Raw genomic sequence first — 23,793 nt, forward strand, 5'->3', positions numbered from 1 at the left:
ATCACTCCCCAAGTTTATTTTTTATTTTACTTTAAAGAGTATTGCTTTGACACTTTCCTGTTGCCAAAAGTACTTTACTACAGTCTACGTTTTTGTATACGATACCCTCATTTAGCAAAACAAGAGACAAAAAACGCTGCTTAGTTACATGAGGTGGTTTTTGTAGATGGCAGCAACTTCGAACTTGTCAAGGGCTTTGTTGTACAGTCTGTATTCGTCCAGGGTCCCCTTGGTTTTCCAGCCATAAAGTTGACCGAACTCGAGTGGTCTGCTGTTATCCACACTTCCCTGAACAGCTGAGATGTCCAAGCTGTTGGACTGCATTTTGCCGTTGACGTAAACAAATACTTTCTTCTGTTGATCACGATCAAACACAACAGCGTAGTGGACCCATTTGCCAAGCATCTGAGGCGGTTGGTAGCCATTGTCGAATGACAGCACTCGAGAAACCATTTTGTTTCGCTTATCCCGGATGCACACGTGCAGACCCTTAGCTTGGTAACCATGTCCTGTTTCCCATCCGGGAACCCATCCAGAACGGCCTGGGCCAAAATAACAGCCAAACCCTTTCCTGACAGCAAAGGTTGTCAGCGGATATGTGTGATCCAAAATCTTCGCCCATCCGACAACAGTGAAGCTCGAATATCCAAAATTTAAGATGGCAGCGTTTCGAATGGTAACCTGTGCACTATTACCGTTGAAGAAACGTCCACGTGAGAACTTGGACAGCTTAGACACGGCGCCGCTGGCGGAGCCGTGGTTCTCATGGCCTGAGTCATCAGCGACCTCGTTTCCAGTTTGCTCATCCATACGCCAATGCCCAACCAAGCCAGCGACCCGGTTGCTATAGCAACCCTTGAGAGGGTTACATTGGGGAAAGTACGGCTTCCACTGTCTTTTGGAGCAGACCTCTAAGAGAGTGTAACCGCTATCAGAAGAAGAACGAATCATTCCTGTTCTCATAGTGGTGCAAGGTTCCTCTTCGTAGGTCAGAAGATCAAGGTTCTGAAAAACAAAAATGTTATAGAAATTTTAATCAATTTTAAATTAGAGAAATACTTCAATTTTAAGAAGAAAATAAAGCAATTTTTAAGCCAATGATTATCAATAATAGTTTTGACAGGAAAACTAGCGCACTGCCACAGCCCAAGTCAAAATTCGATTAGCGAAATATCTATCGAACTACCCGCGGAATTTTATAGTTTTCATATCATTCTTATTAGGTTAATTTAAGTGAGTTAAATATAAAAGACGTAAGGATGATTTTTTCTTCTCGCTATGTCACTTGCTTGACTGTAGTAGTATCTGGAGAAATCGGTTTAGTTTTACTGTGATTTATGCTCATAGTTCTGTTAGCTTTTTATTTTTTTTGTGGCAACGAAATGATAAACGCGAAGTCGACAATACACAGAAAATATATCTTATAGACACAGCCTTAGAAAACTTGTCGCATGATACGGATCACTAATGCTTGGTTTTTTTTTTATTGAAAACGCAAATTCACAACAATGGAAACAAAACTACCGTAACTCTTATTTGAAACACAGAGCTCTTTAATGCATGAATTGAAACTTATCAACAAATTTGAATTGTTTTTCTTTCGAATTTGTTGCTTATAATAAATCAAGTTCATTTTTACTATTGACCCTTACCACGCACTTAGGAGAACCTTTCATTTGTGTGGGTAAAACAGCGAGAACAACAGTGAACAGGACTGAAAAGACTCCTCTCATTATGAGCTTTAACAAGTTGATCTGGTCGCGATATGAGAAAAGGACGCACCGCGGGGCGAAGAAGCTAATCACTCTTATTGAAAAAGGAAGTGATTCCGTTTGGTGAAGTTGTTGAACTCTTGTTCCTTGGGGTCTTGAGACCTGAGAAAAACTTTTGTGATTTTAAACGATTAGGATCAAGTAAAATATCTCTTCCGTGGGTGCTTCTAACAAACACATAAGCACATGAAGAGTATAAACTGAACGTGCAATTTTTACCTGCCAAGGACCGTGACGGTCGTTGAGCATTCTGGGATGAGTTTTCATCTTGTTTATTCCGTCAAAATCGTCGAGCTATCCGCTTGGGTAGGAACTCCAGTCTTCCACGAGATTTTTTAGTAAAAGGAAAGCTTGACTCTAACAACTTTCAATCCATCAAGCATTTTGAAAACTTTCGCTTAACATTACCTCGAGGAGGTCATGCAGCCGTTTGAAAATATAGAGAGGTTTGAATAAAAACGTAGTTGTAGTCTGTCCTCAGCTTGCCGTGACGATCTGAGGTGATTTTGTAGCCTGCGAAAACAGCTGTTTCTACTCACTCCTTGCCACAAGGGACGTTTCGCAGTAAAGACTGACAACGACAGTAGGCTTGTAGCCTACGATGCTACAGGCAGTGGAAGCGTCGTAACAAAAATCACGGCTTTCACCCAACGAGGAACAGATTTAGTCTTTGGAGTAAAATTTGTCGTCACGCTTTAATCTTCAATCCATCGAGAGGACAACGATTGATTTCTCACGCAGTCCCTCGGCAACAGTAGATCATAAACTTATCAGAGTGCCGTGAGTGGTAGTAAGCGAGAGCATATGTATCCAGTCATTCAGGGGAGTCGATCCGGCCTTTCAAAGAGCCCTTTCGTAAACAAAAAGGTGGTAATATAACTCAAGGGCTAGTCGCCATTTTTTCCTCTCTGTATTGAGTAGCTTGCACTTAAATTGAGGAAACCTATGCGTTGGTGCCTTCGGTCTCTTGAATATTTCTGTATTATTCTGTACTTCCCTATTATTACTGGGACCTCGCAAGTATCGCCTTTCTTTTGTGCGCTCACGAAAGGAAAGTAATCGTCAGGCCTTCGCAGGCTACTGCGCTGTGGCTCCTTTACGCTCTCTCTACTAGGCCTGTCCCGATTGTGCTCGATCGGCACCTTTTTAGCAACAGTTTTGAGGTTCTAGCAACCTTAAGCAACTTTTGCCTTTCTGAACAATTTTTGAGCAAAATACAGGAGAACATTTCAAGCCCGAAAAAGTCGTTGACATTTTCATAGAAAACTTCAATTTATGCGAAGTTTCTTGAATATTTACCCACCCGTTTGAACACCTAACTTTTTATTTCACAACGTTTCGCCGGCCAAAAAAGGCATTGAAACATGGCTAAGAGGCTTCAAACCGGCAATTAATGTAACACAAGAAAACGCCCAAGGTAAGTTACAAGAGAAATTCGATGCGCATTTTGCTAATTTGTAAAGCAAAACATATTTCTCCTATAGCGTGTTATAATTTATTCTTATGAATGAATAAAATAGGGTAGTGTGACTCATGGGCTATCGGCACCTAAGAGGCCAGAGACCCCCGGGGAGTGGGTATTCCCCTATATAAGCTACTACAACCGGGTGGCACACCCCCACCAAGAATTCCTAGGAGTACCCCCGGGCCTGAAACGCGTTCAGCACACAAATAAACACAAGAAAATACTTAAGGTAAACTTAAAAGGAAAAATTTAGATTTCACTCAATTATAGAAAAAGCAAGCTATTTTTCTTAACCGATGTTAGCACTTATTGTGAATTAACATTTACATAAAAATATCAAGACATTTAGGTAGCAACTTTTGAAATTTGGGTAGCAACGTTTTGGATTTTTGGCAATTTTTAGCAAGTTTTTGGCCTTCCAGTGAGCAACTTTTCATCATTTTACGAGCACAATCGGACCAATCGGGACAGCCAGGCCCACTCTCTAAGCTCACTAAACAGAAAAAAGAGGGTCTGCAAATATACAATTTCTGTGAAGATTAGACGCTTTTTCTGCGATTTTCTCAGGGGACTGAAGCATCTCAAAATGTCGTGATTTTTGTTTTTCTTGGGGAGGGTAAGTCGACCTGAATAGGGAGGGGGAGGGGGAGTCCAAACAAATTGTTTACCGCGGAGTCCTGGGTCCCGGGCAAGGTGTCTCAGAATGAAATATTCAAGATGGCGGTCCATTTATCTGAGGAAAACGGAGCTATTTTACATCTCTCCGATGTAGAGAAAAACTCCAAAGAATTAAATGAACGTGGAAAAGATGCTTTGAAACCTCCAACCGCAGCTTCCAAGATCGAAATATTGTGCAAAACGCTGGCGTTCCTCATTGTTCTTTGTTTGTTTTGTATTCATCTCGCGCGAGTTCTTCGCGAAGGTACGGTACCGGCTTGCTATTTTATTAGATTTTCTGATAATCAAACGCTGCTGCTGGTTTACATAATTATTAAGTGTTTTGTTTTTCATTTTATCTTGTGGTATCGCAATATTCTGGACTTCGCTTTTCATTGTTTTGGACACGTGTCGATCGCGATCGAAGATTGCCCCAAAAAGCAATTAAGCTTATGTATGAGACTTTCAGTTAGATTGCTTACATGTAATGACTGTTCTAAGTATTTAGAAAAACGCTAGCTTAAAAACATAAGTCAATTTAAAAAAAAAATGTTTCTCCGGAATGTTGTTTCAATTGATATATGTTTAGTTAGTAACACTACATTGACGTGTACTTGACATTAAGCTTCAATAATGAAAAAGACATGATGTTTTATAAGGAAACATAACGTTTACTTCATTTGGGCAATTTGTACCAGTCGTATAAATATCTTTTGTTAGGAGGTTGCTCTTTTCCCTTCTTATTTTTTTTGTAAGCAGCAAAAATTTTCTGCATTTCTTTGCCAATGCTTTTTACCAGGAAAAATCTGATTCCAAACAAAGGCTAAAAGTACTTGGTCAATAACATATTTTTTTTATTTGGGCCTTATAGGTACATGTGTGTTTAGTTGGTGAGGGGTGGGGGAAGGTGGCTCGGGTGGGTCCAAATCCGGTTAACCTTTACCCCTGTTTAGGACATTTAAACCCCCCATTTACGGTCCACTCAAAAATGTGTCATGCCCCCTCTATTACTTTTTTCAGAGTTTTCACGAAGAATTCTAGTAGTGGGTAAAAGGATGTAACTTTACAGGAGAATATTGTGAAAGAGGCTCCATGTCTGAGTAGAAAAAAGTCATAGGCTGTCGCACGTTAGCCAGAGAATTCTGTGTAGTAAACAGAGAATACTCTGTTGCCTAATGAACAGCCTGTTTTTTTAAGGGATGTCTTTTTGAGGCTCATGCCAAAGTACATCATTTTATTCAAACAGGTTCTGACAACTGTCCCAGTATGTTTCGGTCTGGACGTTGGAGAGGAAGTTTTTGGCAACCACATGGGTGTATGCTGCATTCATATATATCAAGGTTTGTACACTACAATACATTTGTGCTCAATAGTAATTACACAACAAAATGTGGACTTAGGCTGGTTTTCATTAGTGAGAGAGTCAGAGTCAAAATCATGAGGGGAGTTGCAAGAGTGCTTATAACCTTGTAAACATCAAAAATCGGAGTCATAAGCCAAGTCATAAGCTCAACAGAGTCGGAGTCGGAAAAATCAGAACTTTTCCATTTTCTTCCGATTCCTCTTATGACTCGCTCATTTACTGAAACTGGTGACAACCAGATTGTTGAAGTCAGAAGCAGAAGCAGAAGGATAAAGCAATCACAATGCATGTTCTTATGCTTTGAGATTGATGTAGTTCTTTGGCTTCTGCTTGCGACTCTGACGACCCAGTTGTCACTCAATCGTAAACGACAGAGTTGTGTGGGAATCAAAGCGCTGTTTTCATGAGATTGTTAAGTCTTATGCTTATGATTTCAAATCTTGTGAAAACCATCCTTTAATCAGCTAGGTTGTTTATATTGTTATCAACATTACGAAATCAACTTAATGTCTTTTCATTGCTGCAGTGAATTGAAAACGTGTTTACAGAATCATCCTGTTGCATTTGTTGGTGATTCAAGAACCAGAGGGTTGTACTATGAATTGGTGGAAGCAGTCAGCTTAAATTCTGTCAAAGACAGTGGAAATGCTGTAAGATGAAGACATACATGTAATAAACATCACTGTTTGTTAATTAACCCTTTAGGTCCCAAGAGTGACCAACATCAATTTTCTCCTAACAACATCAGCAGATCATCAAGAGTAAAGGTTATGAGAATTACTCAATTGATGACCAAAGGGAGAATTCTTTGATCTTAAAGCAAATTCTCTCAACTATTCTTAAAAGAAATGTATGGAGATCATTCTGGAGAAATTGTATGTGGATCTTTGGGCTTAAAAGGTTAAGAGACTATATCATGATGATATTGCTATAATTATTATAATTATTTTAGGTCAATTCTGTCATAACTTAGTGCCTTTACCTAAATACAAATAGGCCTTTTGCAATAGTTGGTTACCCATTTCAGGGCTCAAATTACCTGCCATAAATAAATAAATAAATAAATTAAAAGGAGATTTGAGGAAGGTAGTGCTTTAAGGAAATATTTTTCGACAGTTTGAACATTTCGAAATTTACAAGGATTTGTATGAAAAACCATTTCAGCGTGACTGAGCGGCAAGACTTTTTTTCCCCATACAAATCCTTTCTTTTTCCGGTGCCCTTTGCAATCGCTTCTTTTGAGATATAAGGCTGAAACTTACATGTTACCTAATTTACTATGCTCTTTAAACCTGTGATAACAAAATTTTCAAAAGCGAACTGTTTTCATGTTTACGGAAAGTTGATCATGTGATCAACTACTGTAAAATGCCTATTGCTCCATTGCGGCGAAGTTCACAAAAACACGAAAAATGCCGTGAAATTCGGTAGAAATCTTATCAAATACATGTCTGTACAATATATTTGAAACTTATTTCAGCTATAGGGGCTATTTACTTGGCGTAAACTTGCAAATTTATCTCGGAACTTCGTCACTGAAACGTGCAAACAGATTATGTTGCGAAAAACTGGGCACTAGCCATGATGTTAAAGGCTTTGCCATTGGTTCATTTCTGGAGTGTATTGTTGTTGAAAGAGCAAATGATGACCTCTGTTAGAAAAACGTTAAAAAGGCTGGTCTGATCAGCGCAAAACCGATCGATTTCTAGCTTAATTTGCCTTGAAGATAACCACAAAATCGGCCGTTTTTTACCGATTGCTTTTCGGTGAAGTTTACCCCAAAAACTCCGGCAAAATCGGCAGATTTTTCCGTGAATTTGTCCCTAAAAATCCCGAGAAATTTGACTTTTCTTCCAAGACCTATCAGAAGCCCTGCTAAGAAGACAAACCCCTTTGCATCAGCAGAAGGGTGTACAAATTTCTGTCCCCCTAAAAATGAAAATGTCCCCCAAAATTTTAGCCAAGGGGACAAATTGTCCCCCAGTGATCAAATCCTAGCTCAAACCCTGTATTTTTTTTTATGTTGAGCTTAAAAAGGAAAAATACAATGGGCTGAATACAACAAATGGCAGTGAATATACTGTTCATGTGTAATGTATTCTGCAAATGAATTAGACTGCAAAACATTCTGTATTTTTGCATATTCAATTACGCCAGAGGAGACAAACAGAAGGTCTGGAGCAAGGCTGAAAACAGAGAGCAAGACTGGGGAGAGACGCTAAGGACAGTCAGTTTTTTCTTCTCTCACCTCACACGCCCTACAGGTGTGTGAGGCTTGCACATTTTGCACGTGTGAGGTGCTTAAGCTATGCTAAACATATTTTGAGAAGAAAACTGACCCTAAGATGACCTTGTCTAATGCAGTTAAAGCTCTTAGTATAAAGCTACTCATTAAGTTTGCACCAGTTAACCTTTGGTAAAGTTCTAAAATTTATACCTTTGGGAAAGTTGTTTTTTCTTTTCAGCCTAATAACTTTTTATGTGATTGTGTTTTTTTTGCAGCATACTGATTTATCTTATATTGACAAGTCAAGCAATACAAGTGTGGTATGCTAAATATATTTTCAAAATATTTTAATGGTATTTAAAATATTTTAGCTGAGTTTTATTTTATGAAGTAATTTTAAAATTTTAGCCTGATCACCACTTTTTAACTGTATACAACCCTGTTCAAAACATCTTGGGACACTCAAGAACATTGGGTGCGAAGACACATTTTGCTAAATGAACTCATTACATGTATATTGTACCTCTGAAAAAAGCAAGGGAATCTTTTTATAAGAGCCTATTTCTACTAACCCTCCCTCCCACATTTGTGTCTAGTGTTGAAACAAAACTTAAATGCATGACTTCAACACTGCACTAGGGGGGAGGGGGAGAAAATGTGTCATTTTGACATGCTACAGCTGTATTGTATTAGTGTCCCAGGAGTTTTGACTTGGGTTGTAGCTTTTCTTGATAAACAGCTAATTAGTTTCTGGACAGAAAATGAAGTTATTTTTTATTTTTTAATATATCTCAATATTCCTGTAAAACCCTTAAAGGAGCTGTGTCATGAAATTCAGCCAAATTTGGAAATTACAAAATGCCCGTTAAATTAAGAGAAATTAATAAAAATAGCCACTTAAAACTTTAAAGGAAGGTTAAAACAACATAACAGAAACAACAGATGCCACAGATGGGCAAAACTGAAGAAGATTGAAACAGATTGAAATTAGGGTTTTTGAAAACTGTTCAGCCTAACAATTTTTCAAAGTTGGTCCCTGCTGCTTGCAACTTCAAAAGTAATGCTCAGGAGACATGTTTGTTTGTCTCGGATCTCTGATTTTGTCATTTACATGTAGTTTCTTTGCTTACTTTAAGTTCCATAGCGATTGAGGGCGAGTAATTTGCAAAATTAAACAAAATGAACTGGACTGCCGTGACACAGCCCCTTTAAATCCTTAAGACTTGCGAGGCCAATTGAGTCAGTCTCTATTAATTCTTTTCTAGTCATTTTATTGGCAACCAGAAGTAAATCTTTCTATGAAGAGCATATACGATGAATGGATAAAGGTAATATATTATTTTATTATATAAACACCAATGAAATACAAGGTGAGATTTCATGCCAAAACTTGATATCTTCACAGGTGAAAATAACATGTTATCTTCACATGTGAAAATATCACCGTTGCTATAGCTACATAATAAATCGCGCCTTTCACACCAAAAAACTATTAAAGAGAAATGGTTTGGTATTTCATTGGTGTTTATATAATAAATAGAACATTACATGACCACTTGGAGATACAAAATTTCTCTTTGAGTGTTGAAAAAATATTTCATTCGTTTGCTGCACTCACTCTTGAAATATTTTTTAACACTCAAAGAGAAATTTCGTATCTCCATGCGGCCATGTAATATCCTCTATTTATTTTATTACCATAATATGAAATTAGTTGTTGATTAATTTACGACAACAAATAATGAAATGCTGTAATGTCTATTAAAGCCCCTGGCAGCCTTGTTTATTCCCAGCATGTTGACATTGTTTTTTATAATAGAGTGAGCTAATATTCAATTCCACTGTCCCTAATTATGTTGTTAGGGTGAAGTCTTACATGAATAGCTTCTTTTACCCCACAAAAGTACCAGTGAGGGTGTTGGTCAATAGACTTACAGTCAAACCAGGAAAACTGTGAACACCAGAAATATTTCTGGAATGTTATTGTGTGGCAGAAAAAAAAGCCAATCAGGTATGAGAAAACTGAACCACAAGCAAGAACTTAAATTAGTTTGTGGTTTTGTGGCTAGTTCATATCTCCTGATCTTTGCTGTGATTGGTCATAACACATTAAACATTCCTGAGATATTTCAAGTGATCATGGTTTTCCCAGTCACACTGTAACCTCATCCCAAAATGGATGATACCCATTCTTATTGGCATGTTCAGAAATGGCTGAGGTTTGAGTTCCTGAGGGTGTCACGTCTGTCTAGTTCATTTTGTCAATTGATTGCCAATTATGCTTCCTTATGCGCTGTGGAACTTGAAGTAAATGAAGAAGTTACTTTTTTTTGCTTTTTTCATGTCTAAAAAATATACTTCCCAAAACAACAAAGATGAAGTTTGGAAATTGTTAGGCTAACAAGTTTTCAAAAACCCACAATTTTAATTCATTTTAGTCTTCTTCAAGTTTGTCCAGCCGTGCTTACTTTTGTAAAATTTGCTATGTTAGTGATACCTTCTTTAAATGTTTTGAGTGCTTATTCTTATGTTTCATTCAATTTGGTTTCAGTTTCTACTGTTAGAGTTTTGATAAAATTTGTGACACAGCTCCTTCAATACCATCCATTTTCTACTGCTTAAATCAGTTCATACATACATCTTCCCATTTCACCAATGTATATGTTTCAGGTTAAAAATTATTAAATTGAGGGTAAAATTTTTTAAACTTTTAATTTTCAGTTTCCTTTCTCCCCTAGCCCTAATTCATCAATAATTAGGGCCTGAGGCCCGTTTCTCAAAAGTCCCGATAATTAACGGGCCCGGTAAGTTCTCTCTGTTCACATTTAAGATCAAAGTTTCAATAATTTTGCATCTAACATGATACAACTATCAGTTAATGAAACAAAATGGAGTAGTTTGCTAGCCAGGACCCGCGCTCTTATTCTTCATATTTCGATTTGAATATTTTATTTCGGGCCTAAAAAGTTACCGGGACTTTCAAGAAACGGGCCCCAGGAGACAAAGGAAACTGACAATTCAACCGACGTTAAGTAAGACATATTTTAACCTGAATTTAATTTGACCAGTAACATATACATGTACTTTTCCACATTTTTTTCCATTTAATTTAATCACTACTGAATCTTAATGACTTTTAGATCTCATTTACTACAATTTATAGTATGGAAAATGCTGTTACGTGGCATTTCCTTTTTTCTAGAATCCAAAAGAAAGTCCACATCTGATCATTACAGGCAGTGGAGCGGTGAGTGGGGTTTAACTTCAGTTGATCCCAGTGGGGGGGGGGGCACTCCCTTATTTGGCCTATACGGGTATGTGCCGCTGAACAGGGTATGGTTTTCAAAACAGGGTACACAATTAACAAATTAATAAACAGGGTATACAATTTCACTATTGAGCATCTTAAACAGGGAGTCTTTTTGGACTGGAAGCCTTTCAAAGAGTGTAAAGACTTGCAATGAGCGGTCTACATTTTGTAACACCAATAATTTTCTTCCTAAACATCTATTTCACAATTGTAGTGTAAAAAATTGTGTAATTCTGTATGCAAAACAAAACAAATCAGGGTCAGAAAGTAGTGCCTCGTGTCTTAAACAGGGTAGCAAAATGAGCAATTTTTGTCTTAAACAGGGTCAGGGTTTGAAGGCCTTGGCGGCACACCTCTACCCAAACTTCCCTTGAGTGAACCCCACCCCCCCAGGAGTTGATAGATATAATTCATGTTGTAACAAAAAAGGGGGACATTGGTAGGTTTAACCCTGTTAGCAGTGATTTTGTTACAAAATTTGTAACAAAATAGTTATTATGATTCCTGGGACTCATCTTGAGAAAAATCATGATTCCCTGTCCAGAACCATTGAGTCCCAGTTCAAAACCAGTGAGTCCCTGGGTCTTTTGTAACCAGACAGTAAATCTGAAGACAGACTCTGACTCTAACGCCGAGGATATTGACATTGAAAATTAATCAAAGAACCAAATTTGGAACACTTAAAAATCCCATGTTGAGTTTATATGATGTTATCATTTTCTGATTTAATGGGATAATAAAACAAAATATTTAGGGCACGACTTTCAGTGAGCAATATTCAAAATAATTGCCCCCTTTTGTGCATAAATAGTAATAATCACCCCCCCTATTATTCGAGGAAGTGTGGTAGGTTGATTTTTAATTTTCTTTGTCTTCAAACTCTAATATTATTTATGCTTCAATCTACCCACAAAATGGCAAACCTTACTCAGAATGAAATACGTGCTGTGCTCTGTTCGAAAAGGCAATACAAACAACATGATGGAGAAAAAATGGCAATGTGAAATTCTGCACATCGCCGGTTTATTAAACTCTTAAAATCCAATACAAATACAACTGAAACATTCATTAAACATGTATTGCCGGCGAAGGTGAGGGCAATTTAACCGCCTGAAAAATACAAACCATAGAACAAGGAAGAGGCAGGAATGGGGAGGAGGAGGGCTGAGGAAAAATTTTTGTGTGTCAACGAGATCAAGAACGCGACATCCATTATACGACGATCAATAAATACGACATTACCTAAAGACGCCATCTTGAATTCAAAATTCAAATCAGTACCCTCGATTCCATGTTCCATATAATGCATTTATGATCGTGTTAATTGGGGCTAATAGGGGTGATATTTATCTATTTTACATCATTACAGTGGACAATAAAGAACCAAGGCTTGGATGCAGTTATGAATTATGGACGTAAGTCTTTTAGTAGTCAGCTACAAAACCCCAGTATTATAGAAAAGGAGGCTGTGGATTTAAAATTTGCAATCTGCAATTTGCCGTCTAGAGATCCATATCGCTCATCCAAATCTGTTAACATTGACGTCAGAATTCATGCTCAGAGTGTGTTACCATCGTTAGTCTGTCCCTCCTTTAAACTTAACATTGAACAAGATAAAATATGCAAAGCCTTGTCAATCAAGCAAGAAACTGAATGATCTGTATCTGATTTTGATCCTTTTTGCTAATTCCTAGTATTATGGAGTAATTCTCATAGGGGGCATCTGTTAGATCTATTAATGAAAAGTTTAGCAGCATAGAGGGGGAGTTTATTAGATAAAAGGCGTTGTGGGCGTTTAAAAGGTCATTTATGAGTTCAGCTTTTCACTTGGTTGTTCCCTGTACCAAATTTACTGCACTCAACTCCTAAAGAACACCTGTAGGCTAAAATGTTTTTGGTGGATGCACAATGAAAAAAAAAATCAGGTCTCGAAATTAATGGTTAGTACTTTCCAAAGTTTGGTTACTAAAAATGAGCCTTAGTAACCTGACATGGTTAGTAAAAATGTCTGTCATAGGAAATGTGTTTCTTTTCTGCATAAGAATGTGTTTCTCAAACAATTTACGTAATTTTAGCCAACCCATCTTTACATTTGCCGCATTTATTAGCGCTGTTTAATCACAGATTCTTGGATAATGAACTTTATAATTTGATTAGTAAAATTTATGCCCACAAACCAGAAGGGTTAGTTAGCCAAAAAATTAATTTCAAGCCCTGAAAATTAAACTTGAATTTAAAAATTTTCAAATTGTCTGAAAGTCTCTTGATGTTAAATTGATTTTATGCTGAGAAAAAATTGTTTCTTCTTGGTTCAAGCTCTGGGCTCGAGCTGACTGGACTTTTGCGGGGTCTGGTTTAGGGCTAATAAGACTATAATGGGGTTCAACAATTTTTCCTCATGCACACCTCTCCATCGCTTTATTCCAGAGTACCCCCTAGGGACAAATTGTCTATTCATGTCTGTCAAGTAGGTGGTCTATCTTTTGATGTTTTCTTTACTTGTAATTTTTTTTTTGATAGAAAATTTAACCAAGGTGAAAAGTTCAATGGAGAGTTTGGTAGCAAAGAAGAGAAATGAAACTCAGAAACCAAAGATGCTCAAGAAGTCAAGTCCTTTCCCACCACCCCCAGTGATCATCTGGATCCAGCAAGGTACGTAGGTCATTAATAGAGAAAGTGTTTCCCAAACAGGGATGTCACCAAGATTTCAAGTAGGTGGGTAAATTCAACCAGTAGATGAGGAATCAAACAGCTAAGAATTTGTTTTGGTTCTATTTTTCTTCTATTTTACCATGAAAGTAGCCAGGGGCCACATTCGTAGTAGCCCGGGGGAATCCCTGGTCCCTGCTTCTTAATAACAGCCCTGCTGAACCACCAGCAGTTTTGCAGAGGTCTCTAGAAAGTTTGAAGAAGAAGGAGAAAAAAGTCATGTAGGCAGGAATACATAACATGGAAAAGTGCTTACGAATGTGGTGGGAAGGGGGGGGGGGGTAGTTGTGGAAAGGGGCATCACCTCCTTTATTCTGAGGGGTCTGGGGGACTTGCCAAAGGAAAAATCACCCTGAGGGGTCTGGGGGAATTCGCAGGGGAAAACTTATTCCGAGAGGTCTCAGGGATTTCCCAAGGGGAAAATCATTTTAACTGGTCTGGGGGACCTCCCAGGGGCAAATAATCATCTATCAAAAGTGTGAAAAGTGTGATGATCCTGTACATCCCTATTGAACTGGGTGTGGTAAAATTACAACATCTTGCTGAAGTAAAAGTGATGTTTAAATACATGGAATGAAAACCAACAACTATTTTCAGCACAGTATAGTAACACTGTTCCCACATTGTTTTGGACCGTCACAACGTTGTTCTAACACCATCATCCTTACAGGTTTTATCGTTTCCATTCTTTTGCAGAACCAGTTGTTGAAGGAAAGCTTCACCCAGCTCGGAAAGCGATCACTAACGAGAAAATTGAACTCTTCAATTCAATTGTATCAGAAATATTGTAAGTAAATTGACTTAGAAAGTAAGTGAGACCTACCCATCAGGGAGTCTGAAATGTCATCCATCTCTCGCCCCACCCCCCATGGGACAAGACAGACGCCAGTCCCTGGGTTTAAAAATTTCGTCTTCATCTATTGGTCAGGCTATAATTCCCACAGAGAAACTTCACTTTGATAAATTCCACCATGCGTGTCACCTACCATCGGGGGGATCCACGGGACCAAACGTGCCCCAGTAACTTGTCGAATGTCCGCTTTCGAATACATCCAAAACAAAACTAAACAATTTTAAGGGAAATGAACCAATTACAGTAACATCACGGTTTAACTGATGGACGACCCATAACAATAATCTAACTGACCAATCAGATCAATAACCAGAGTTTTAATACCATCAACTGACGTGCTACAACTCATTTTGACTCTGAAGATGGCTACCGCACTGGTTGTTGAAACGTCAGTCACTGTCAACAACAGTCCTATACAGGACTATGTTCACCCAAACGATCAAACTCAACCTACTTGTAATGTAATTACAATTGTCTCTTTGCTTCAGTCCAAGGGAAAATTCATCCATAACAGTCATGTGGACTTCATTTTATGCAGCTTCTAAAAGACCTGAGGCCACTTCAGATGGACTTCACTATGGAGAGTCAATCACGACCTTGGTAATAACAGATATTTAATTCATGATTTAATAGCCTGACCCTGAGAATACAGCCGTTTCTCCCCTTTCTTCGCCGCTAAGAACGTTTCGCAGGAGAGACACTCCTGCTAAACGTCGCTGGAGGCGAAGAGCGAAAAGAGAGGACTGTATTCCAAAGCTAGTAGAGAGTTTAAGTTTCACGTATACCGCAAACGGCAAACGTCAGATTCAGGTTGAGAATTTCTCAAAATAGAAAATGAGCAGATAAAAACAGCTCAGAAAATTCTTATGGATAAAACGTTGCGTGAAACTACTAATTTATGTGTAGAAATAATAAACAGTAGGCGACAAGCAAAGGGGAAACGTGTTCACGTGGTACAAATTCGCGTTTGACGTTTGACGTAAACGTTATGCTTAACCTCTCTAATTAATTGACCCTTTAAACTCATCGCCAATTGATGAGCTTGGGAACTGGTGCCTAAAAGGTTAGCGGCGGAAGCCAAATGCGAAAAATACAGCAAGCAGGTAACCAAGGCAACCCCGGAAGCGGGAACCACCCCTGCCAGCAGCCGCTAACTGGCACCGTCACACTGAGAGAATACTCAGTGGAAAAAATACTTGCCTGCGCACCCACACATGACAACAGGAAGGGAGGAGAGGGAGCAAGAACCCGCAAAGATTCGCCAACACAAAGCAAAAGGTGATCCGCAAGGATCAGCTAGAATAGCTTGCAAAATAATGCAAAAGGATAGCAGCCCCGAAAACCCCAAGTGGGCCACCCCGCATGTCACGCATGCTAATACGGGAACACCGCTGGCTGCATTGGCTGGAGGTTAACTTAGCCTAAATAAAATCTAGCCACATTTAAACCCCAGTACGTAGTGATGGCTTAAATTTGACAAAAAAATCAAAATTATTCTCCAGTGATGGACAAATGGTGCCAAATGAAAGCACTGATGGAGAGGTTTCATTTGAATGCCCACAATTCGGCTGATCATAAATGCTGTTTCCATTTCAGGAACTGGACTTGATATTCAATTATTATTGTAATCAGTACCTTCAAGTTTCTGATGCTACTTGTTGTATGCCTTCACCAAGATTGACACATCTTCAGCGCAATACATTTGCTGTGTTTATTACTTGGTAAGACAATCATTCCCTTTTAGTTTATGCCCTCCAATCTTTAAGCGAACTTTGATACAGTCCTTTAGAATTCAACTCCAAAAACACGTGCCAAAATTTGACGAAGTAAACGAGATGGAATAAGTGCGATAAAGTTTGAAGCGGTGCGAATTCACTTTTTAAGTAACGTTTTTGTAGCCGTGACCGTCGTTGTTGCTTAAGCTCTCCATTAGGGACCTTACGAAACTACAGCGGCGACGGCAACGGCAGTGTAAAAAAGGAATGGGTTTAGTCAGCGAAACAACAACTCTGCACGTGCATCACGCTTTTTTGTACATTTCTTTGCCGTCCCTGCACGACTACGACGTGAAATGACCAAATTTTAAGTTATTTTGAGGACGGGAACGGCAAGGCGATAAATTCTATCATCTCTGTCTGAACTCGGGTGCGGCCCCGTCTCTTCAGCTCCAACATAAACCCCCTTCTTTTAAGTAACTGGGCGACTTGGGATAATCGCGAAATGGTTTGAAAGGATGCGGAGTCTACTTTTCAGCGAGGTTTTCATGGACGTCGCCGCTGTCGGATCGTAAGGTCGATAATAGCTGACCTGCGCGTTCCAGTAACAATCCCAGAAACACTTGCGGGACACATTTCCGCACCAGTCCCCTTATCTTTTCTAAACTAGCGAATAGACCTTTTTACCGATACGGCGGCAATGTTGAATTAACTCAATTTAAGTAGTGTTATAGGATGCCCAGAGGGCATGAGCACATTTCGTTTGTATTTTCGAGCGCTTTTCGGGGCATTTTTTCTTAAAGTTTTCTTAGAATAAGATTGTAATGTGAAAAAAAATCCTTGTGCCGTGTTTGGATGTAATAATGATCGCCTTTTTCTAGTTTAGTATTAGAATTATGGTCTTTCACTGTATATTTCTCGGGAAAAAGGCGATCATTATTACAACAAAACACTGCACAAGGATCTTTTTTCCCATTACAATCTTATTCTAAGAAAACTTCAAGAAAAAATGTCCCGAAAAGCGCTCGAAAATACAAACGAAATGTGCTCATGCCCCCTGGGCATCCTATAATACCCCTTAAATCGAATTAATTCAATATGGCCGCCGTATCGGTAAAAAGGTCTATTTTGTAGTTTATTCTCGAATACAGATTGCTTACGATGTTCTTTGTTTTTACCGAATGAGTAATGTTTTTTTGTCCAATCTTTTTGTCTTACAGTATTGTGCTTTTCGTGATCATGTTTGTATGTCAGCATCTGTGGCCAGCAGAACCCAAAGGAGCTGCTGGTGAGAGCTCAATTTAGACTGTTAGTTAAAACCAATAAAGCAGAAACATGCTAAAATATTGGAATAGCATTGATATGTTACAGGTTTATGTGTGATACATGTGTAAAGGGCTCTTGAAAGGTTCTTACATGTTTCTCAACGATTGTAGAGCGGGTGAAATAGGCGAGGGCGCGTAAGGGTCAGGGGCACCCAACGTCAATTTTTGGAAAATATCTGTTCGGAAGACGATTTGAGATCTAGAATTTTCGGAACATTTGCTGTAAAATTTCTTGCTTGCCTGCCTCTCCTAGGATTTTCGAACATCTAAAAAATGGTTTAATTGCCCATTTTTAACGGATTTTTACCCTATAAAGGTCACGTAGAATTTTAGGGAGCCTTTTTTCTGGCTGAAAAGGTAAGTTTTGATCCCTATAAGTTTCGGATCACTAGACTTTCAGCTAGGAAATCCGAACAGATGAAAAATTTTGGGGGGATAAAAATGTGCCTATATCTACCGTTAAAATACTAAAATACGTTCAACAATGCTATGTTTAAGTGGTTTTAAACTATATTCTCGTTGAGTGCCCCTGAAGGGTTGATTTCCACTGACGCGTATTTTTTCCGTGCAAACGCACGTAAAATTTCCGTGCGTAAATGAAATAGAGGCAATGTATGAAAGGTCACGCGTAAACGTAAAAGTTGAACGAGGTTCAACTTTTACGTTACCCGTGACCTTTCATACATTGCCTCCAAGCCCGCCCTGATTGCCTCTATTTTATTTACGCGCGTTCATACGGAAAAATTACGCGACAGTGGAAATCCACCTTAAAACTTGCTATGTCAATACTCGCGTATGTTGATTTTCACGTACTCTCGTAGTTATCTCTACTATCCCTAACTGACTTAGCCTGCGTGGCAGGCGTTCGAAAGGGAAGGGGAAGGGAATTAGGGGGCGAGACCACGCGCGAGGGAGGAGGAAGGAAGGGAACTTTCCTTTCTCTCTCGCGCGCCCCACGCGTTCTCGCGAGCTCAAATTCCCCCTTTCTTCTTTTAACGCCTGCCACGCAGGCTACAACTGACTTATCCCCTAACGTGCTTCCCATGCGCCCGTTATGAAGACGACTGAAGAAAAGTCAGTATACCGACGAAGGGAAATGAGGGAGCACACGTGGTCAAACTCTGACTTAGTTTAGCCCGCGAGCAAGCTATCCAGCTGCGAGAGAAGGGCCAAGCGACTAGCGGCAACGCCCGCCCTCCCCTCCCTCGCTCGCGCGTCTCCTTTCACGTTCCGCTCTGGCGTAACTTTTCACGAAAAAGTAAAACTACTCGCAACCTTCATCAACCCGATTTGTTTCAATGGAGGTTTGATTCGTGGGTAGTAAAGCGCGCAACATCACTTTTCAACTCGTTTTGTAGCAATTTTTCAAAACAAGACGCACATTTTTTTGTTTCCCGTTTTACCGCAGCGTTACCCGTTGTTATCTTTGCACATTTCAATAGCCCTTACTGTTGCTTTTGTAACGTATTTAATTATATTATTAAAAAAGTGCAATCTGGAATTTATTTATCCACGAAGCACTCAGGAGTTCTTAAGAACTTGTGTCCGTGCGTTCCTGATCAAATTTGAATTTGGAAATGTCGGTTTTTGGTGAATACCCAGACAAAACCTCTGGGTACTAGAGGTTTTTTCTCGCCTGCGTCGGGGAGCTTCGTTTCGTCGGCCGCAGGCCGACACGTGTTCGGCCGAAGGCCGAAGACACCAGCGGCGAAGCCGCATCGACCCGAGCCAGATTGGTAAGAGGGGATAGCTCTCACCACTACGCAACTCTTGTTTCCCTTAGAGCAAGAGATAATTAAGGATAATTTATTACTGTTATCACTAATAATCGTAATAATTACTCTTTAGGTGTGGAGCCAACCACCCCTGGCGGGCGTCCCAGTTTTTCATTGCGTTGGGTGTACTCTGACAGAATGTATCCTGTTATGAAGAGTCTGTTTAAATTGGGACTTATTATGTTTTATTTCTTCCTTTGTGACAGGTTGGTTTGATTAAACTATAGTTCATCTTATTATGATGTTAACAATGCTTTTATTCTGCCGATTTTTGTCTCACTTCCCAGTGCAACTCAAGTCGCGTTAGATATGCACCAAGTCGAACTCTCTTTATGAGTGGATTTCTACAGTCGCGTGATTTTGCTTGCGTGCGTACGTAAACTTTGCGTGCGCAAATAGAATAGAGGCAATGTGTGAAAGGTCGCGCGGAAACGTAAAAGTTGCCTTTTCGTGCGAAACTTCATACAATGCCTGTCTATGTTATTTACCCGCGTAAAATTTACGTGAGTACTCGTAAAAAACTTGGCGACAGTGGAAATCCATACCTTATACGTTATACGGTGTAAAAGTGTGTCATTAACCCTAAAGCAAGCGAAGCGAAGCGAGCTTCAGGAGATCGCAAAGTGACCAAACGGGCTACGTTGTCGAGCTTAAAGCCCCGTGCAAACGGAGGCAACATTGTTGGCCAGCAACTCCCAATATTGTTGGATGTTACATGTTGCGTCCGTTTGCACACCTTGTTGCATGTTGTTGGGAGTTGTTGCATCCGCTTGCACACCACTGCCAACACGGACGCAACAACTCCCAACATTTTTGGCCCAACAATGTAGGGAGTTGCTGGGTCCGCGTGCAAAACAAAGCCGCACGACTACTCAGTCTTCCTCTGCTTTCAAACTCCAAGATGGCGACTGCACGCGGGAAAATTCCTAGGAACAACTATATTGCTGTTGGCAATCGTTCACTTCCTGCATCACATTCTATCGTTGTAATTGATAATGCAGCTGAAAAGATGTATCCCTGTTCTTTTTTTCCAGAACAAACTTGTTTTTTAAAGAGCAAAAAGAGTACAGTCATGTTGCATTTGTTTCGGTTTTAATTGTTTTCCTGCTGCTTGGGGCCTGGACCTGGGTTCCTGCCCAACAGGTAAGTCCTTTTGCACTCCGCTAACTGAGACGAATCTTTGCTGACGTGATTGTTTTGTTTGACATGTCACGCAAATAAATCTGATAAATTTTAGCTACCTGATAAGTGAAACATTCAGTTGAACCGTTTGTTGACTGCTTTTTGTTTCCTCAGATGGTAGTTTTAAACAGAGATCAAACAAATGAGTGGAAAGGTTGGATGCAGTTGGTTATTCTGTTGTATCACTACACTGGAGCAAGTAAGGTAATAAAAGATGTTTGAATCAAAGCACTCGTATACACAGCGATGACCTGACACAGCTCACTACAGTTTATTATGCTTATGTGACCATCCATGGAAAGTCACCATACGTTTTGCAGTCAGTATTCTGTAGTTCTGCAGAACCTCTCGTAAACGACTTTCTCTCGAAGCCGTTGCCTTCTAAGACAAAATTATTTTGAAATGTTTCGTGGAAAAAGTAGAAAAAACAGACCAGAGCAAGAGTTGTAGAAAGCTACAAAAGAATGAAAACGCAAACACCTACGGAAAGCACTTTCTTTTTCCTACTTTGATTTGTAGTTTGCTGTGACTCTTGCCAAAGTTTTGTTTTCCCATTTAGGAAAAAACCGCCCAAAACTCGTTTGACTTTTGAGATTTTTAGTTGTGTTGCGCGGAAAATAAGCGCCACACCATTAAATGGGAGACATTGTCACTGTGATCTGTTTGTCTAAGGGAAGGTGATGCACGGAGTTTCGATCGTAAGATGTCCGCAACCATCCTAAAAATGTATGACATAGTTCTACTGTTATCTATCGCCAGGTTCTTCCAATTTACGTTTTCATAAGGCTTTTAGTGGCATCCTACCTATTCCTAACCGGTTATGGACATTTCTCATACTTTTGGAACAAAGGAGACTTTGGGCTCTACAGATTTTGCCAGGTAATCACTAGTTAGGCAGATCTCTCTTAAAAAAAATAAAAATAATGATATAGATAAAACTTTTCCCTAGGGCTTTCTCTAATTGAAATGCCCTGGGAACAGGTTGTGTCAGAGATAACACATAGGCCTGCTTCGATTGTGATAATAAATAATAATATTTATTGATTTGTATTGCGCAAATATCAATCCAGGGAAAGAAATTTTCATCTGCGCATAACAGTGACTCAACAAAATCCTAAAATCCTAGTACATATTCCAAAAACAAAATTTACAGATCGTTCCTAAAAATTAGTAAAAGTAACAATTTAAAAATAAAAAATTAATCTTTAAAATCCTATATACAAATCCTTCTTAATAAAGAGAATAAAAACAATAAATTAGCTGGGAAACGCCTTCTGAAATAAATGAGTTTTAAGAGCCTTCTTGAAAGCATTAACTGAAGATATATTTCTAATAAAAAAGGGAAGATCGTTCCATAATTTAGGGGCAGCCATATAAAAAGATCGATCACCAAGCGTGGAAAGAGACTTGCATGGTGGAATGTTAAGAAGTTTGCCGTTATTTGATCTAAGATAGTACCTACCCCCTGTGTCTTTCGGTGATACAAGTTCGGAAATGTAAGTCGGAGCAAGTTTATGAATGGCCTTAAAAGTTAACAATAAAATTTTAAAAACAATTCGATATGCTGCGGGTAACCAGTGTAGGGCTCTGAGCAATGGTGTAATATGACAAAATTTACTTTCGTGAAATACAAGACGTGCAGCAGAGTTTGATTGTGCTCTAAAAATGCTGGAAAGTTGCTTTCTAGAATGCCAAAAAGTTACTAAAAATTGCCAAAAATCCAAAAAGGTGCTTCTTAAATTTCAAAAGCTGCTTCCGAAATTTCTGGATCGTTTTATAGAAACAGTAATAACGAAGGTGAAATTATAGAGATTCCTACTGTTTGGGATTTTAAAGTGTGGCCGTTGGCCGTATTAACGGGTGACCGCATCAACGAGGTTTTTTCATAAGAAAAATGTGTGGCCGTTTTAAGTGGCCGTAATAACGAGGCGACCGTACTACCGAGGTGGCCGTAAGGCGGGGTTCCACTGTAATACTGAATACAGGCTCTTTTTGCTAAACAAATACCTGCGCAAAGCGCCTGGTCTATGTAATGATATGATCGCTACGACCGCTAAAAGTCTGACAATCGCGTGATAATATGGAAACCAGTTTTATGATAAAGTTATAATTGTTTCTATATAATCGCAAGATCTTTTCATTAGCGGTGCATGCTATCGCTGCAGTTCCCTGAATCAAAGCCACACTAAAATCAAGGCACAATAAAGGACTCTTTCGTAGGACGGAATGCAAAATCCTTGGGAAATAATCTGACTCTATTTTCTTTCAGGTCATGACAAGAATGAATATCCTAGTAGCTGTTTTGTGCCTGGTAATGGGCCGTCCATATCAGTTTTACTATTTTGTCCCACTGGTGTCGTTTTGGTTCGTGGTGATTTATCTTTTCGTAGCTGCGTGGCCAAGGGTAACAGCCGCTCTTGTTAAAGGTGAGAAAATCTGTTTTTTGATCAGGCATTGGGAGCAAAGAAAATTGGTTTAACGCTCATACTTTTTTCTCCACTGAACTAACATTTTCTTCGTGTGCTAATTAACAATTATTCCTCGAGCCCGAAATGGCCTATGAGGCCGAAGGCCGAATGGGCTATTGCCTCAGAGGCCATGAGGGCGAGAGGAATAATTGTTTTAGTAAAATCCAACTAGTTGGTCAAAAATATCGCGACAAAACAACTTTAGCTCGTTAGAGCTAAAGCCGGCGCTTTTCGCTACTAGTGGGCTATAACATATAGCGTAGTAGTAGCTCAACCAATTAGAAGAAAGCATTGATAATAGACCACTTGTTGGATTTTACTAATGGGCTCATAGCCCGCGTTCCAGCTAGTAACAGGGATCTTAGGGCCTGTTTACATGGAGGTGGTGGACCCTAGGTAGATGGGGTAACCCGCCTGTAGATATAATCTCTTTTATGGTCACCCCATCTATCATGTAAACGTGATTAAATTAAAATGAGAGATTATATGGACAGGCGGGTTACGCCACTCACCAAGGGTCCCCCACCTCTTTGCAAACAGTCCTTTAAGCATCAACGACGGGGACGGCAGCGAAAACGTCTCACGAAAAATGAATACGCCCTGTTTCAAATTCCTTCCTTCTTATTCCACCTCGTTCAATTGTCAAATGTTGGCGAATTTTTCTGGAGTTGAATTCGAAAAGACTGTACCTAAGATAAAAAAAAAAGAAAAAGAAAAATGAAATCGGTTTTTCGTGTTCACGTCCTTCATAAAACGTGAAGTAAGGCAGTTTCACGTAGCGGTCGTGCAGCAACGGCAAAGAAGTGTACAAAAAAACGTGCTGCCAGTGCACAGTTGTTGCCAATCTGAGGCCTAGGCCAAACGTGGGACTTTTCATGAGACAAACCAAACTTGGTGAGTTAAGTTCAAGAAAAGTTTGACGTCTGGCTCAGTTAAGTTCGTCTGAATGAGTTTGGGTCGTCCAACGCGTTC

General features: G+C 39.4%; 2 protein-coding genes across 2 annotated transcripts in view; one reads left to right on the top strand and one right to left on the bottom strand.

Annotated features, from left to right (window-relative positions):
* Positions 1 to 6: 6 nt before the first annotated feature.
* LOC140924664 (uncharacterized) lies at positions 7 to 1,919 on the bottom strand. Its single transcript, XM_073374695.1, has 2 exons — positions 1,653 to 1,919; positions 7 to 1,005 (listed from the first exon to the last, which is right to left on the bottom strand). The coding sequence occupies exons 1-2, from the start codon at positions 1,731 to 1,733 to the stop codon at positions 145 to 147; spliced, it is 942 nt and encodes a 313-aa protein (XP_073230796.1). The 5' UTR covers positions 1,734 to 1,919; the 3' UTR covers positions 7 to 144.
* A 2,024-nt stretch (positions 1,920 to 3,943) lies between these two features.
* LOC140924676 (N-acetylneuraminate (7)9-O-acetyltransferase-like) overlaps positions 3,944 to 23,793 on the top strand; it is a 28,032-nt gene continuing 8,182 nt past the window's right edge. The window contains exons 1-17 of the mRNA XM_073374707.1: positions 3,944 to 4,159; positions 5,141 to 5,234; positions 5,784 to 5,907; positions 7,760 to 7,804; positions 8,750 to 8,812; positions 10,687 to 10,731; positions 12,164 to 12,209; positions 13,315 to 13,446; positions 14,200 to 14,290; positions 14,845 to 14,956; positions 15,953 to 16,077; positions 17,292 to 17,359; positions 19,245 to 19,377; positions 20,206 to 20,314; positions 20,468 to 20,557; positions 21,113 to 21,232; positions 22,623 to 22,779. Of these exons, the coding sequence (XP_073230808.1) occupies positions 3,955 to 4,159; positions 5,141 to 5,234; positions 5,784 to 5,907; positions 7,760 to 7,804; positions 8,750 to 8,812; positions 10,687 to 10,731; positions 12,164 to 12,209; positions 13,315 to 13,446; positions 14,200 to 14,290; positions 14,845 to 14,956; positions 15,953 to 16,077; positions 17,292 to 17,359; positions 19,245 to 19,377; positions 20,206 to 20,314; positions 20,468 to 20,557; positions 21,113 to 21,232; positions 22,623 to 22,779 (1,759 nt within the window). The 5' untranslated portion in view covers positions 3,944 to 3,954. The remainder of the gene's footprint in view (positions 4,160 to 5,140; positions 5,235 to 5,783; positions 5,908 to 7,759; positions 7,805 to 8,749; positions 8,813 to 10,686; positions 10,732 to 12,163; positions 12,210 to 13,314; positions 13,447 to 14,199; positions 14,291 to 14,844; positions 14,957 to 15,952; positions 16,078 to 17,291; positions 17,360 to 19,244; positions 19,378 to 20,205; positions 20,315 to 20,467; positions 20,558 to 21,112; positions 21,233 to 22,622; positions 22,780 to 23,793) is intronic.

The sequence above is a fragment of the Porites lutea genome, chromosome 14 (assembly GCF_958299795.1).
Source record: "Porites lutea chromosome 14, jaPorLute2.1, whole genome shotgun sequence".
NCBI lineage: Eukaryota > Metazoa > Cnidaria > Anthozoa > Scleractinia > Poritidae > Porites > Porites lutea.

Bases quoted from the DNA above. Each gene is read 5' to 3' on its own strand.
- LOC140924664 (XM_073374695.1), bottom strand. From the start codon at position 1,733: ATGAGAGGAGTCTTTTCAGTCCTGTTCACTGTTGTTCTCGCTGTTTTA. The intron at 1,006-1,652 runs GTAAGGGTCAAT...TTTGTTTTTCAG, and splicing joins AAGGTTCTCCTAAGTGCGTG to AACCTTGATCTTCTGACCTA.